This window comes from Haliotis rufescens, unplaced genomic scaffold (genome assembly GCF_023055435.1).
Source record: "Haliotis rufescens isolate VD_foot unplaced genomic scaffold, xgHalRufe1.0.p SCAF_13, whole genome shotgun sequence".
Taxonomy (NCBI): Eukaryota; Metazoa; Mollusca; class Gastropoda; order Lepetellida; family Haliotidae; genus Haliotis; species Haliotis rufescens.
In genome coordinates, this window is record NW_025963813.1 from 7,108,647 (window position 1) to 7,127,085 (window position 18,439).

Genomic DNA, 18,439 nt, shown 5'->3' on the forward strand with positions numbered 1-18,439 from the left:
TTGGGTGTCCCACTTCTGCTGCATTATATCTCTGATGTAGTTTCTTATTACAGGTTTATAATCGCTGTATGGAAGCAGAAGTGGTGTCACAGATTTGTTGAGTGCTGCTTTAGCTGCAGCATCGGCCATTGTATTACCAGTGATTCCAACATGGCTTGGTAACCAACAGAAAATGATGTCGCATTGGCCGGTAGCAGTGAGTGAGTGAGTATGATTTTACGCCGCTTTTAGCAATATTCCAGCAATATCACGGCGGGGGACACCAGAAATGGGCTTCACACATTGTACCCATGTCGGGAATCGAACCCGGGTCTTCGGCGTGACGAGCGAACGCTTTAACCACTAGGCTACCCGACCGCCCCTGGCCGGTAGCAAGCTCATTAAACAATTCAACAATTTCTATTAAAAGTGGATGCATGGAAGACATGTTTTTAATAGCTTGAGTGCAAGAAAGAGAGTCTGAAAAAATAATGAACTGTTTATGTTTAGTTTGGCTGTTGATGTATTTTAGAGCCGTTAAAATAGCATGTGCTTCTGCTGTGAAGATAGAACAGTTATCTGGTAATCTGGTTGAGATAGTTCTGGATCCAATGACGGTGGCGCTGGCAACAGCATCACCATCCTTGGATCCATCTGTAAATATAGATTTATGAGTATCATACGTGCTTCGTAATTCATTATATTGCTGTTGATAAATTAATTGATTTGTGTCGGATTTCTTTAGTTTACTTAATGTTAGGTCTACCTCGGGCTTCACTAACTGCCATGGAGGAGAAGTGAACAGCCGAGTGGGGGCTATGGTTTCAAGATTGATTTGGGCAGCAGAAACAACAGATTGTATCCTTATTCCAAGGGGTGGAATAAGAGATGGCTTTTTATTGTATAGATTTATGTACAGAGGATTAAAAACACAGTCATATGCTGGATTGTATTCAGTAGAACGTAATTTAGATATATAATGTAAAGATAATTTAATGCGTTGGTGTTGAAGGGATGGCTCATCAGCCTCCACATACAAACTGTGAAGAGGTGAAGTACGGAAAGCTCCAAGACAAAGTCTCAGGCCTTGGTGATGAATGGTGTCTAATACTTTTAAATTGCTCTTACAAGCCCCACCATAGATGAGGGAGCCGTAATCAAGTTTTGAGCGTACAAGAGCTCTGTATAGTTGGAGGAGGGTTTTCTGATCCCCTCCCCACTTGGAATTAGAGACAACTTTTAACAAATCTAGGGCTTTCAGACATTTATTCTTTAAGTATTTGATATGTGGTAAAAAGGTTAAATGATGATCGAAAATTATACCCAAAAAATTCGCTTCTTTTACAACTTTAATGGGGTTGTTATCTAATATTAGTTCCGGGTCTTTGTGAGGTTTATATTTTCTGCAAAAATGAATACAGTTAGTTTTAGATTTGGAAAATTTAAAGCCATTTTCTAGACACCATTTTTGGATTTTATTTAAACATAGCTGTAATAGCCTTTCAATAGTATGCATGTTTTTGCCACGACAGGAAATATTAAAATCATCCACAAAAAGCGAACCATCAATAGAATCATTTAAAACTTTTGATAAACTGTTAATCTTAATACTAAACAATGTGACAGACAAGATACTGCCTTGTGGGACACCCTGATCCTGATTATAATGATCAGACAGGGTAGAACCCACGCGGACTTGAAATTGTCTGTCAGATAAAAACTTGGATATAAATTGAGGCAAACGGCTTCGCAATCCAAAGACATGTAAGTCTTTTAAAATACCGTGCTTCCATGTAGTGTCATATGCTTTTTCTAGATCGAAAAAGATAGACACTGCATTTTACTTATTTACAATGGCATTCTTAACGAATGACTCCAGTCGAACTAAATGGTCAATGGTACTGCGGTTTTTACGGAAACCACATTGAATGTTGGTAATTAAGTCATTTGATTCCAAGTACCATGTTAATCTATTATTGACCATGCGTTCCATGGTTTTGCAAACGCAGCTTGTTAATGAAATGGGTCTATAATTTGAAGGATCAGTATGATCACGTCCAGGTTTGGGTATGGGAACAATTATAGCATCACGCCATGAAGAAGGAAATTCTCCTGATGTCCAGATTTTATCAAAAATCATCAAAAGGGTTTCTAAACAGGGTTGCGGTAAATGTTTTAAGAGTTGATAATGTATATTATCAGACCCCGTAGCAGTGTCATGAGCTTGCCCAAGGGCAGTATTGAGCTCATGAATGGAAAATATTTCATTGTAATCCTCCCCATTGTCTGAATTAAAATTTATTGGTTTCTTTTCTTGCTGCTTTTGATATTTTTGGAATTTAGGGGCATAGTTCGAGGAGGAAGAATGTTGAGCCAGAGTTTCACCAAGTTTATTAGCAATATCAGAAGTATTTGTTAATAAGTCATTCCCACTTTTAAGGTGGTGAACACTAGATTTAGAACCCTTACCTTTAATTTTCTTAATCATGTTCCATACCTTAGATATCGGCGTACGTGAATTTATCTTGGAGACATAAGTTTGCCAAGACTGACGCTTGTTTTGTTTAAAAGTACGCCGTGCTTTAGCGTTTAATATTTTAAATTTATTTAAATTGTGGACCATAGGATGGCGACGGAAATATTGTTCAGCTTTTTTCCTTGCCTTCCTAGCTAGTTTGCAATCATTGCTGAACCATGGTTTACGTATGTGAGGATTTGAAGAGGACTTCGGAATACATTCATCAGCTATTTGATTTAGTGTATCGGAAAAAAGTTTTATGGGATCAGAAACATCAATAAAACCATCAGGTTTTAGATGATTAGAGCAAAGGGTTGCATATAAAGCCCAGTTTGCCTTAGTAAAATTCCATCGTGATGACGAAGAAACATCAGATGGTGTGTCACAGATTGTAAAATGGTAGGAAAATGGTCGCTTCCACATAGGTCATTGTGGACTGACCATTCAAATTCATCAAGTAAATTAGAGTCTACAACGGACAGGTCTAAACAAGAGTAAGTGCCAGTTGCAGGATGTAGATACGTGTGAGTACCATCATTGAAAATACACAAATCATTATTCAAGAGAAAATCCTCAAGTATCTTTCCTTTATTATTTGTGTCATTACTACCCCAAAGAGGGTTATGGCCATTCAAATCTCCCATGATAACACAAGGCTTAGGGAGTTGGTCATAAAGTGCTTGAATATCAGACTGTCGAAGAGAGTACGACGGTGGTACATACAATGAACATAATGTAAAAACAATATTTAATGTTACAGTACCGCAACAGCCTGAAGAGGGGTATTGAGAGGAACAGGACTGTGAATGACGCCCTGCCTCACCATAACAGAAGACCCTCCAGTTGCTTTATCCCCTGGAGGGGAAAAGCAATGGTAGGAGTCGTACATTCGTAAATCAAATTTATCTGTTGCTTTCAGGAAAGTTTCCTGTAAACATAATGCTGATGGTTTTAAATCTTGAATGAATAGCTGAAGGTCATTAAAATTATTCCGAAGTCCTCGACAATTCCATTGTATTAGGTTAGCCGAGCAACTCATGGTGGTTCGACTGGAGATCGTGAACGGGAGGAAGACCCTCTCCGTTGAATTGGCGGAGATGGGGTGATTTCCATATCTAGAGGTTCAAAGGGGTTATGAACCTCCAGAGGGACTGTCAATGGTAAAGGCACCACAATGTTTTTCAGGGCCTTAGAATCTTTTTTCTTTTGTCGTTTTCTTTCTTCTTTGGACATAGACACATTTTTCATTTCAGGGATAGGTTCAGGTGCAGGAGCAGATTCTGGAAGAGGTTCTGTAGAAAGTACAGTTTGTGAAGCTGTTGAAGATGAAACGTTTGTCTTGGCAGTATTAACTGGAAACAAAAGGGTCTGCTCGTCTGAGACCCAGTTAATAGCTGTTTGGCATGCAGCATCAACTTTGAGTGGAGACGAGGAGACCGCAGCAGAGTAGGTCAACATGCTAGAGGAATTGGGCGACTCTTGGTTTAATAAATTCTTAGCAGCTGTGAATGAAATGTCGTTAGTGTGTTTTATTTTTAGAATTTTTGTTTGTCTCACAAAACAGGGGCAAGATTTAAAGGAAGACATGTGATCGCCGCTGCAGTTTGCACATTTGATGGTATCTGTGCAGTCTGTGCTATCATTGGACTTACTGCAGCGGGAGCAAACAGGCGAGTTACGGCAAGATTTCGCACCATGTCCAAACTGTTGACATTTGAAACAACTGAGTGGATTTGGTATATATACATCCACTCCGATGTTAAAATACCCTGCTTTAATAGATGTTTGAATCTTCGTGAGAGCAAACGTGAAGAGATAAGTATTTGTTTTTATGAAATTCTCACCATCTTTCCTTGAGAATCTTTTCACAGAGGTCACGCCTTGATTCTTCAGCTCTGTTGCGATCTCCTCCTCAGACATATCAGAAAGACATTTCGCACGGTCCCGTACAATGCCACGACATGAATTCAGAGTCTTGTGCACTGAGACAACAATCTCAGTATTTGCGAAATGATTGCCTGGAGCAGATTTAGAGATTGCTGTCTCCGAGCACATTCCACAAGCAAAGAACCGGACCGGAGACGAGTAACATTTGAAACATTTCCACAGATGCCTTCAATTGATTTGGAAATTACGAAGGGGTTGAGTTTTAGGGGCTGACCATCAACTCCTTCTACAACAAGAAATCGTGGCCAAGAATCGATATTTGGTACAGTATCTTCATCAGAAGATATTGCAATATCTGTGTCTACATGCCTCCTTTTAGTTTTAGATCTAGAACCAGAGTGAAGGGGGGTAGCCATGATGAAAGAAAGATGTCCACACCCCTGCTCCCCACCCTCCATGGAGTGACAACAAGGACAGTGATGTAGTGGAAACCGACTACAAACACCAGGGCTACAGGGGTGCTATACTCCAGCAAAAAGGACACAGGTAGCTATTTTAGTCAAACAGGGTTAAAAGTCAGACTGGTTCCGCCCAAGACAGTTATCTGATGACAAATAGAACCCGGAGGTCATTGATGCCAGATTGGCCCATGAGCCACCGCCTTCTGGCGTAAGACTCTAGGCAATGTATTCAATCCAAAATTGTTAATTCATACAAGTTATGAATGGCCAAGACCAATATATACATTAAATACAACAGAGGTGTGTATATACAATGTTACGCACAGGGCCTGGCATGACCAGCCGATTGATAAGACCGGGCCCATCTTACCACCCGTCTGGGCGAAGTAAGGGTCGAAGTAGTGTGTTGGGCAAAGGAACACAGTTCTAGGAACCAGTGCCCTCAACTACCAGACTCCCGTCCTCCGCCGACACAGGGACGCAACCCACGGCAAACAGGTTGCCCATTTTAGTCGCCTCTTATGACCAGCAATGGGAGGCTGTGGAAATATTCTACCCCGGTTCCACACGGGGGAAGAGCGATTAGCGTTACCCAGCACTCACCACGAGGAGGTTGCTCTTCACGAGTGCCTTAAGATTTAGAAATACACAAATACATATAAAGCATCACAGAAGAAATATACTACAACTAACCTTCAAATCCATGAAATTAACACGTCCATTGGCTCCATGAATTAAATTCTGAATGTTTTGTTTGTTTGTTGTTTAACGTCGCACTCAGCAATATTCCAGCTATATGACGACGGTCTGTAAAGTAATCGAGTCTGGACCATACAATCCAGTGATTGACATCATGAGCATTGATCCACGCAATTGGGATCGATGACATGGATCAGACAAGTCAGCGAGCCTGACCACCCGATCCCGTTAGTCGCCTTTTACGACAAGCATAGTCGCCTTTAATAAAACTATGGCTAAAATAGAATTATAACATAAGTTGTATATACAAAATATCACTCTGCCACAACTACACAGGTGGAAGTTCATCATCATTGCAGCAGCACCCGAATCACTGGTATCATCAGACTGATTACATCTGTCATCCATGTCAATATGATCACCTTTCATCAATCTGAACACAATATCTTGGACTCTGATGCAAAGACTAGATTTTGTGAACTTTCTGAAAGGGGATGATACAATGCCCTTAAACCCATGACACTTTCTTCCTGCACAATGATGAAATGGCCTCAATTCATTAAGTGATTTTTGAATTGACTCTATCTGAGAAAAACAAATCCTTTTGGAATGTCTGGTTGACTCGTTTGACTCCAAGAGATATCCTCAGGTTGTCACAAACTTTGAATATTGCACTTGCTGCACCTGTTGCTGTTATGACGTTTTTTGTCTTGTTGGCACCAAGTTGTTTGATGAGCGCCTTCTGATTCTTTATGCTGTGTTCCTGCACTAGGTCAGCCTCAACACAATTTGAAATTCCTCCCTTGGTGTTAATGAAAGCTGTCTTAAGGACAAGTTCTTTCATCATTGGAGAGAGCAAGTAGCAGACTTTAATGAGAAAGTCAATATTCTCTACAAAATATTTACTCTGTGAAGAATGGGCAAACAAGAATGGAATATTCATCTTGGCATTATGGATAAGTCTATTACTGTCTCCCTCTTTGGCTGTGTCATCAAGCTCCATTAAAGCCCAGTGGGATAGTTGCTGGCAATAACTGTAGACTTCACCAGGTTCAAACTGAGACTTTTCTTCCAGCACTGTACCATCAGCATTTACATGAAAAATCAAATACATTCTTTCACAAGAATCCTTGAACGTTAAATCAAGGTATCCATAGTAGACAAGGAAAGCTCTTAAAACTGCCTCTGACGCTTTGGTTTTCTCTTCCAAAGCTGTGTTGTTGTCATCAGTGATACCAAAGTATTCACGTGCCTGTTCCACAATAACAGCTTTTCCAACATGAACAAGTAGGTCATGATGAGACTGAAAATTCCTCTTCCATTAACATCTGTCATGTTAAACTTGGCTTTGTAGAAGTATAGGGTCCCTGGCTGTCTAATTGACCTTGGGCTGAACAAAGCCTTGTATGCCTTCTGTGAAAACAAATATACAGTGTCAGTGTATTATATACACATAGTGTGATGGCACTGTTACATAACTCACGAGCAGTCAAAAGTTTTAACACTTGACTTTCCGTATTAGAATCCTGACATTGATGTGAAAACAGTGAAATACAAGTTGTTACTAGTATATCATAAGGAACTATATTTTTTCTTTGCCCTCATAAAATGTTTCTGTTGGCTATATAAATATTTTCGTTTTCATAAATATGTATAAATGAAATACAAAGGCACATGACATGAAATTGTGACAATATTGATAATTTGATTGGTATAATGTGAACAAATGATGTTGCAAGGTCGAGTCCAGTCAAGAAAAGATGAAATACCTCCAAAAAGTCCTGCTTGTTGTGCCACCATTCAATAACAAATGGTCCAAGATCATCAAATCTTTTGGCAGGTGTAGGAAAAAGTGCTCTGAGACTCTTGGCACCCTCAAGCCTTACCCTGGTGAGCTGATCCCCACCGACTGGAAGATGAAGTTCCCTTAGCGCTTATTGGTCACCTGTATAACGAGTAAATAATTTGAATATAATATTTATTAGTTAGATAATCATTTCAAATTGTTATTGTTTCTAAAAGTAGATTCATCTTATTTCACAATGATAACCTGTTGTGACTACTGTTATGATACTAGGTTACACACAACCAAATGTTTTTCCCATAGACTTCTATAGTAACGTTATGATTTTTTTAAAAACAAGTATTTGTCACAGAGTGACGAAATATCCCCCGCCTGTACACCATAGTACCAAATATGAAGACAATCCAGCGATTAGTTCTTGAGATATTGTGGCAACACCGTTTTCCAACTCCAAAAACAGATTTGCCTGCTGTGACCTTTAAAATGGGGTCAAGGTCACCAAATCTGACAGGTGTATGCGGTGTCTGTATATACACCATAGTTCCAAATATGAAGACAATCCAGTGTTTAGTTCTTGAGATATCGCGGCAACACCGTTTTCCAACTCTAAAAGCAGATTTGTCTGCTGTGACCTTGAAAATGGGATCAAGGTCACCAAAACCGACTGGTGTCTGCGGAGTCTGTATATACACCATAGTTCCAAATATGAAGACAATCCAGTGTTTAGTTCTTGAGATATCGCGGCAACACCGTTTTCCAACTCTAAAAGCAGATTTGTCTGCTGTGACCTTGAAAATGGGATCAAGGTCACCAAAACCGACTGGTGTCTGCGGAGTCTGTATATACACCATAGTTCCAAATATGAAGACAATCCAGTGTTTAGTTCTTGAGATATCGCGGCAACAAACAGGTGGGACGTACGGACGTACGTACGGACGGTCGTGAATACTATATCCCCCGCTTCGCGCTTTCGCGCGGCGGGGGATAATAACTAAGCATTCAACAGCTATTACCTGTACGTGTGTGCACAGTTTGGCCTTAGAGCAGCAATAAAAAAAATAAAAATGACTAGCTTAGCCAGCTCCTTTTCCGAGTACCGGAAGCTAAACACACCACCCCCAGTTTCGCACCAAATGTCACCTACTTGAAAATAGCTGTGGGTAACATTCAGCATAAGTCATCATGTTGAAAAAGACAGTACTAAATATAGAAAACATGGTCAGTTTTAATAACTTGATGGATGTACATTTGAAAGACATAAAAATCTTACAGAATATCCTCCAATCACAGCCTGCAGATATCTCTCGATCTGCACTGAAGGCTCCCTACGAAAACCGCACTCTCCAAACTGGTACTGATTTTGTGTAGTAGAACCTGTAGACAAATCAGAATATATTTGCACTTGTCAAATCTGTGATTTATATATTGTATATATATGTAGCTTCTCAGAAAAAAAATGGAAATTGGATTAAACTTCACTACTTGTTCCTATCCAGCATGTCTATATGGCACCAGAATACATAGTTTTGATGCACAGAAAGAGTTGTGAGAGTTTAATGATGTACACTTCATCAATGTTTTACAAAAGTTATTTCTGTATTAATAAAGAAGTTTTTACCTTCATGCACTGACCATGGAAGTTCATTTATATTTCATAAAAGATGGTGGTCAGGGGTCAATTCTATAAATGATTGAGGCTGCATAGATCATATCACCCTAAAATATGTTTTCGACTAAAAAAATTGAACAAATCTTTAAACCTCAAAACCAGTTACAATACATATTTAAAATTGAGTAGTGGTCTGTTGTTTGCCTTCCTTTGCTGACATCATCAGAACATAGCAGAGTCTGCTACATTCATGGAATATGGTTTTGACACTCATGACATGATGCGATTGATATTGTTTGAGATTGCTCGAACTTACACCATCCATTGTTTATATAATTAAACACTCAAATGGCTGTCAGCATTTGGTAAATCATCTATGGAGGGGCTATCACAAATGTTTGTGCTTTCATATACTCCAAAAATCAAAAGTATAATCATCCATGATATAGGCTGGTGACATAAGTACACATGGAAAGGAATCAGAAAAAAATCTCAAAATTGGACAGAGCATGGAATTCAGGCCAACAGTAAGCAAGGGACACATTAAGTAGCTTTAAAGTCATCATATATGTAAGGCTGGATAATGAACTTTACCAGAAAATAGGAAGTAAAGGGGTGCATTGTTAACAGCAATCTCAAACACTGACCAGTGAACCATACCGCCTATTAAAGCCGAGAAATTGAAATGGACCCTCAAGTAGAAAAAAGCTTTTTGAAACCACAACATGGAAGGAAATTACACTTAACTCTATTGATTTATTTAGTTAAGACTTTAAAATACTTACAGGACATCAAACATTCTTACTGTTTAATGTTTCAAGGTGGCTAAACTTGCTTATTTCAGTTATTTGCCAGTTTCAATAAAACAAAGTTAAAATTCCATATAATTTTGAAAATGTACAGCTTATCCTGACATAAATGTAATTCTTTTTATTCACAATTAACAGTGTCATGCAATACCAGCTTAAAATAGTGTTTCTCTCCAATAATTTATGGGTTTATAGGGGAATGAAAGATACAATGCATTTTACTAAACAGGGGAGATAATTTAGTTTTGTCGAACACTATCACATTCTTTACAGATGATTTCAGAACCATAATGTTACATTCCAAAAGAGCCAGTGGATATTATTTTCATCTAAGCAGGTTCTGGGACTGGTATATAGCCCTTACTTCATGTTTGCAAACTAAAAAACTGCACAGTGAGGCATTAAGGGAGCACTGTCAGAAATGTCTAGTGCATGAGGGTGATCTTATTATGGCACTTGATAGTGAGCAACAGAGGGGCCTCAAGTGGACTGGGGTTCTTAAATGTACTTACTGTACCTACATGTCCAAGTTCCACAACTTCTACAAGGTAATAAAGCGCAGCGAGGCAAAACAAGGGTTGTCGATCACACACTGCCAACACCGGACTTCGGATCAGCTTCTCCAAATGCCAAATTCGATGTCGAAACTCCTACTTCTTCTGCATGAGTGCACATATACCTCCCCAGTCAACATCAGGCATGTGAAAAGCTGAAAAAAGTGTTCAGACAATATCAAATGGCAAACCAGTTTGGATATAACAGCCAGGAGTCAGTTCTTGAGGGGACAAAATAATTATTTGAAAGTCATATGAGTGAAAAATAAGTCTGTTTTTAGAAACTTAATAGAAAAATAGCATCATTCATTCACACAAGAGCACCTAACAGAAAGACATATTGGTATGTTACATTGTTTACTATAAATAAGGGGATGTTTGACATATTCTGCTGTCAGCAGTGTACATGCTTCATACTCAAGATAACGGCATCGCGTAACTTAACTGGCAAGCGATTGACACAAGGCAGAAATTGTTGTGGCAGTGGTGACTTTATCCTAATTTGTTGTCAAATTCATCAGTTTCAACAAATTCAGAAGGCAGGAGGAGGGCTTGTTGGACAGAGGTATCCTGGGGGGTTCGTGCTGAGTTCGACCACAATACGAAGCAACATTCATTTCCAGCCCATCCAAATGCTCCATTCAACCCAAAATGTCCCCAACTTCACTGTCATTATTTTTAAATTTGCCTCCATGGTGTATCCATGGTGAAATATAAACAGAAAAGCATGTAAAGTATGAATTACTGAAATGTGCACTCACCCTACAGACAAATCAGAATATATTTGCACTTGTCAAATCTGTGATTTATATATTGTATATATATGTAGCTTCTCAGAAAAAAATGGAAATTGGATTAAACTTCACTACTTGTTCCTTTCCAGCATGTCTATATGGCACCAGAATACATAGTTTTGATGCACAGAAAGAGTTGTGAGAGTTTAATGATGTACACTTCATCAATGTTTTACAAAAGTTATTTCTGTATTAATAAAGAAGTTTTTACCTTCATGCACTGACCATGGAAGTTCATTTATATTTCATAAAAGATGGTGGTCAGGGGTCAATTCTATAAATGATTGAGGCTGCATAGATCATATCACCCTAAAATATGTTTTCGACTAAAAAAATTGAACAAATCTTTAAACCTCAAAACCAGTTACAATACATATTTAAAATTGAGTAGTGGTCTGTTGTTTGCCTTCCTTTGCTGACATCATCAGAACATAGCAGAGTCTGCTACATTAATGGAATATGGTTTTGACACTCATGACATGATGCGATTGATATTGTTTGAGATTGCTCGAACTTACACCATCCATTGTTTATATAATTAAACACTCAAATGGCTGTCAGCATTTGGTAAATCATCTATGGAGGGGCTATCACAAATGTTTGTGCTTTCATATACTCCAAAAATCAAAAGTATAATCATCCATGATATAGGCTGGTGACATAAGTACACATGGAAAGGAATCAGAAAAAAATCTCAAAATTGGACAGAGAGCATGGAATTCAGGCCAACAATAAGCAAGGGACACATTAAGCAGCTTTAAAGTCATCATATATGTAAGGCTGGATAATGAACTTTACCAGAAAATAGGAAGTAAAGGGGTGCATTGTTAACAGCAATCTCAAACACTGACCAGTGAACCATACCGCCTATTAAAGCCGAGAAATTGAAATGGACCCTCAAGTAGAAAAAAGCTTTTTGAAACCACAACATGGAAGGAAATTACACTTAACTCTATTGATTTATTTAGTTAAGACTTTAAAATACTTACAGGACATCAAACATTCTTACTGTTTAATGTTTCAAGGTGGCTAAACTTGCTTATTTCAGTTATTTGCCAGTTTCAATGAAACAAAGTTAAAATTCCATATAATTTTGAAAATGTACAGCTTATCCTGACATAAATGTAATTCTTTTTATTCACAATTAACAGTGTCATGCAATACCAGCTTAAAATAGTGTTTCTCTCCAATAATTTATGGGTTTATAGGGGAATGAAAGATACAATGCATTTTACTAAACAGGGGAGATAATTTAGTTTTGTATAATCGAATTTCCATTTAACTGAAACCAGCTTCTTACTGGAAGAGTTACTTCCCTTCAATTATGCAATTATGGGATTACATGTACAATAAGCAAGCTCGTCTCAAACGTAACTCAGTGTCACTTGGTTAATTGACTTCTCACGAATCAAATGTGAGAGAGTGAGTTAAGATTTAACGTCACATCGGCAGTATTTCAGCCATATTGTGACGAGAAGTACATTAATAATACATAAATGTATACAACATAAAAAGCTGTCAACGATGGACAGTAAAATTACTAGAATATCACAGATTAATATTTAAAACTAGCATACAACTATAAAAGATAACACTATAGATAACGGTACAACATTAAAAGGGCTATAGATCGCCAGCCACTGAAGAGAGATCACCATGCTAGGGTCCATGGGGACTTACAGTACTTTTGCTACCTGCATGGACCCCAGCCGGATTTACATCATCCCTTCCGCTGTTGGTGATTAATGACAAATCTAGCCAGAATAAATGAACATATATACTACGTCTAAAAACGAGCAGAAATAAACGTACTTTGAAAGACGTGGTCTTACATACCCTCTCAGGGGGACAATAATTTTACACTACTTTAACCCCCTTCGAGGATATAGCCACTAACAATCTCGGTTACTGAATAATTCTACCAATTATAAAAGTTATTTATTTAATTAGAAACTATAACAATCAAAATTTATGCAGTAATTTGATTTCCTTTAAAAAACCAATAATTAAATGTCTACTTACCTGATAAAAAAGATCCTTGATACATGATACCTTGAAATATTTATCCCTTGTGATGGAAAAATCAATGCAGTCAAGCAGGACATGCTTGACCGTGATTCTTTCATCACAAGGGACGCTGAATGGAGGATCCTCACCCTTTAAAATATATTCATGAGTATAACATGAATGGCCAATACGACATCGTCTTAAAATGACCTCTTCAAATCTGGACTGACAACCCAAGTAGGTAGAACCGATATTTGCTTTTATTGCATGTAATTTATTTATACCCACTTGGGTGTCCCACTTCTTCTGCATTAGATCTCTGATGTAAGATCTAATGACAGGTTTATAATCACTGTATGGTAAAAGAAGTGGTGTCACAGATTTGTTGAGTGCTGCTTTTGCGGCAGCATCAGCCAGTGTGTTACCAACAATCCCAACATGGCTTGGTAACCAACAAAAAACGATGTCATATCGGCCAGTCACAAGATCATTAAATAACTCAAGAATTTCAATTAAAAATGGATGTTTACATGACATATTTTTAATAGCCTGAAGGCACGAAAGTGAATCTGAAAAAATAATGAAGTCTTTATATTTTGATTTCTTCTTGATATATTTTAGTGCTGTTAAAATTGCGTGCGCTTCTGCTGTGAATATGGAACTATTATCGGGTAAACGTGAAGATACTGTTCTGGATCCAATGATGGTGGCACTAGCAACTGCGCCACCATCCTTGGATCCATCTGTAAATATAGATTTATATGTCATATAAGTGTTTCTTAATTGATTGTATTCTTGTTTATAAATAAGTGGATTTGTATCAGATTTCTTAAGTTTAGTTAATGTGAGGTCTACAGTTGGTCTTACCATCTGCCAAGGAGGCGATGAAAAAAGTTTTGTCAGAGCAATATCCTGAAAGTTAATGTTCGCAGCAGAAACGACTGATTTAATTCTTATTCCTAGTGGTGGAACAAGAGATGTTTTCTTATTGTAAATATCTTCGTACAGAGGATTAAATACGCATTTAAAGGCTGGATTTGACTGATTGGAATATAATTTAGTGATGTATTGTAAAGATAGTTTCAGACGGCGTTGTTTAAGAGAAGGCTCATCCGCCTCAACAGACAGACTTGGAATAGGAGAAGTGCGAAAGGCTCCAAGGCAAAGCCTCAGTCCTTGGAGATGGATAGAATCAAGTTTTTTAAGTTACTTTTACAGGCTCCACCATAGACGATGGAGCCATAATCAAGTTTGGAACGGATCAGTGACCCGTATAAGTGTAGGAGGGTAGTCTGATCCCCTCCCTACTTGGAACTAGAAACAACTTTCAGTAGATCGAGTGCCTTCAGGCATTTAGCTTTAAGGTATTTAATATGTGGGAGGAAAGTTAAGTGATTATCAAAAATAAGACCCAAGAACTTGGCTTCCTTAACAACTTTGATAGGGGTGCCATTCAGAAATAGTTCAGGGTCCTTATGCGGTTTATATTTTCGGCAGAAATGTTTGCAATTAGTTTTTTATTTGGAAAATTTAAACCCGTTTTCTAGACACCACTTGTTAATTTTATTAAGACATAATTGTAATTGCCTTTCAATTGTGTGCATATTTTTACCCCGGCAAGATAGATTAAAATCATCCACAAAAAGTGATCCATCAACTGAATCATTTAAAACTTTTGACAAGCTGTTAATTTTTATACTGAATAAAGTGACAGACAAAATACTGCCTTGTGGGACACCCTGATCCTGATTATAATGATCAGACAGGGTTGTACCCACTCGGACTTGAAATTGCCTGTCTGTTAAAAACTGGGATATAAAATGAGGCAGACGGCCTCTTAATCCAAAATCATGAAGATCTTTTAAAATACCATGTTTCCATGTTGTATCGTAAGCTTTTTCTAAATCGAAAAAGATCGATACAGCATGTTGTCTATTTACAATGGAATTTTTAATGAACGATTCTAAACGCACTAAATGATCGATAGTACTTCTGTTCTTCCGGAAACCACATTGTATATTGGTAAGAAGATTATTTGTTTCCAAGTACCACACTAATCGATTATTTACCATGCATTTACAAACACAGCTAGTTAGTGAGATAGGTCAGAATGATCCCGCCCAGGTTTGGGTATTGGTATAACAATGGCATTATGCCATGAAGGTGGAAACGTCCCAGATGTCCAAATATCATCGAATATAGTCAACAAAGTTTCAAGGCATGATTCGGGCAAGTGTTTCAGTAGCTGATAATGAATATTATCAGCGCCTGCTGCTGTATCATGAGCTTGCCCTAAGGCAGTATATAGCTCATGTAGTGAAAATACCTCATTGTAATCTTCACCATTATCAGATGTAAAATTTACTTTTTTCTTTTCCTGTTGGAGCTGATATTTTTGAAATTCAGGAACGTAATTTGATGAAGACGAATGTTGAGATAACGTTTTCCCAAGTCTATTGGCAATATCAGATTTATTCGTTCGCAAAGTATCGCCATCCTTTAGATGGTTTACTGTAGAATTTGCAATTAGCATCAAACCACGGTTTACGAACACGTGGGTTGACAGAGGACTTAGGAATTGATTCATCAGCAATTTCATTCAGTTGATCTGAAAACAACTGAATCTGGTCAGTAACATTCTGAAAAGACGTAGGTTTTAATTTATCTTTGCATAAAGATTGAAATAAAAGCCAATCAGCCTTCACAAAATTCCATCGAGGTGAAGGTGGATCATCAGCGGGATTAATGGGCTTAAGCACCGTGGGGAAATGGTCACTCCCACACAGGTCATCGTGGACGGACCATGAGAATTCATTTAACAAAACGGAATCCGTCAAAGACAGATCTAATGATGAATACATACCAGTTGCAGGGTGTAAGTAAGTGTCTGAGTCATCATTAAAGATGCAAAGGTCATTATCAGAAACAAAATCCTCGATCACTTTTCCCTTTTGATTAATGGTGGAACTTCCCCATAAAGGATTATGCCCATTTAGATCACCCATGATGACACAGGGCTTTGGGAGCTGGTCGTATAGTTTTTGTAGATCATTACGCTGAAGATTTGAAGATGGAGGAATGTATAAGGAGCAAAGTGTGAAGGCAATATGCAGTGTAAGTCTAACTGCAACTGCTTGAAGAGTCGAGTCAAGCGGAACAGGACTGTGAACAACGCCCCGCCGCACCAAAATAGAAGCACCTCCAGTAGCTTTATCTCCCGGAGGAGAGAAGGAATGATACGAACTATACTGCCTTAAATCAAATTTATCTGTATTTTTTAGGTACGTCTCTTGTAAAGAAATTGCTGATGGACTTAAATCTGTTGTTAACAATTGCAATTCGTTAAAATTGTGCCTAAGTCCTCTGCAATACCATTGAAATATATTTGAGTTGGTCATGGCGGTTCTATAGGAGATCGCTCACGTGAACAGGAAGAAGGGTCACCACTCATGGAAGATGGAGTAACATCCATCTCGAGAGGATCAAAGAAGTTCTGAACATCGACAGATGTTTCAGTAAGAGTAGGGATCTTAGTTGTAATTTTCTTGTTTTGTTTCTTCTTTTCTTTCTTGGGTATGTCAGTTGATGGTTTTATACTTGCCGTTTTTCTCAGGAGTTGGTTTAGTTGGGGCCATAACCTGAGTCACAACCTGAGATGCTGAAGAGATGCCACATGATTGACTTTCAGAATCATTGGTCTGACTCTCTGACGTTGTAACCACAGGCACAGGGTGTTCAGAGTGTGCCCATGTCAAGTCAGTTTGACATTCTATAGATCTTGTGGTAGAAGGTCGAGAGACAGCAGCAGCATAGGTTTGCACTGATGGGGGTGACCGGCTGGCAACGACTTTTTTAGCTTCCTGAAAAGAAATGTTGTTTTGACATTTGACTGTCAAGATATCTTTTTCATGTTGCCAAAGAGGACATGATTTTGAAGAGGCAACATGTTTACCCTAACAATTCACACATTTGGGGTCAGCAGAACAATCTGAGGCGTCATGATGTGCACCACAACGGTGACAAACACTCGGCCGATCGCATGATTTGGAACCGTGTCCAAACTTCTGACACTTGTAACATCGGAGTGGATTGGGGACATACACCTCCACTCCGATGTTAAAATAGCCTGCCTTGATAGATTGCGGTATGGTCGACAGTGAAAAAGTGAACAAATACGTATTTGTTGGGACAATGTTATCTCGATCCTTTCTTGTGAAACGTTTCACGGAAGTGACATGTTGATCAATGAGTTCATCAAGAATTTCCTCTTCTGTCATTTTTGCCAGACAACGGGCTCTGTCGCGGATGATGCCTCGACTTGAGTTCAACGTTCTGTGCGCAGAGACAGCAACTTCAGTGTTTGCGAATGTAGTACACCTCAAAAGATTGATAGCTTGCTGTCTCCGTGCACACTCTACCAAAAGAGAACCGCTCCGGAGCCGTGAAACATTCTTGACTTCACCACAAATACCCGCAATGGCTTTAGATATGGCAAAAGGATTAATTTTCAACGGTAGTTGATTTCGTGATTCAACTACTATAAATCGAGCCCAAGAATTAGAATTTTGTGAAACGGAAACATCATCATCAGATGATAAAATCTCAGCTTCGAGACGTCTCTTCTTTTCATTTTGGTTTGAACCAGAAGGATTGTGAGCCATGATGAAATTAATGTATTCAGCACCCCTGCTCCCCACCCACCATGGAGTGCTACAAAGAGCGATGTTTTCCTGCACCGGATCTCCAACATGCAAACATCAGGGATACAGAGGTGTTATACTCCAGTAAGAACAACATTAATAGCTGTATTTGTCTATCAAATAAAATGTCAGGCTGGTTCGGCCCATGGCAAGAAATTGAAGACATACAGAACTCAGAGGTCGAAAGTACCAGATTGGCCCATGAGCTACCGCCTTCTGGCGTAAGACTCCAGGCAATTTTGTCAATCAAAAATTGAGAATTCAAACAAGTAAAGCACAGCCAAGACCAAAATATACATTAAAATACAACACAGTTGTGCATACACAATATTACGCACAGGGCCTGGCATGACCAGCCGATTGATAAGACTGGGCCCATCTTACCACCCGTCTGGGCGAAGTAAGGGTCGAAGTAGTGTGTTGGGCAAAGGAACACAGTTCCAGGAACCAGTGCCCTCAACTACCAGACTCCCGTCCTCCGCCGACACAGGGACGCAACCCACGGCAAACGGGCTGCCCACTTTGGTCGCCTCTTACGACCAGCAATGGGGTGCTGTGGAAATATTCTACCCCGGTTCCACACGGGGGAAGAGCTATTAGCGCTACCCAGCACTCACC

General features: G+C 38.8%; 1 protein-coding gene across 1 annotated transcript; it reads right to left on the reverse strand.

Annotated features, from left to right (window-relative positions):
• Positions 1 to 5,709: 5,709 nt before the first annotated feature.
• Positions 5,710 to 16,593, reverse strand: LOC124126864. Its single transcript, XM_048394818.1, has 4 exons — positions 16,545 to 16,593; positions 7,314 to 7,477; positions 6,728 to 6,957; positions 5,710 to 6,686 (listed from the first exon to the last, which is right to left on the reverse strand). Exons 1-4 carry the CDS (start codon positions 16,591 to 16,593, stop codon positions 6,104 to 6,106), a joined length of 1,026 nt encoding a protein of 341 aa, XP_048250775.1. The 3' UTR covers positions 5,710 to 6,103.
• Between the last annotated feature and the right edge of the window lie 1,846 nt (positions 16,594 to 18,439).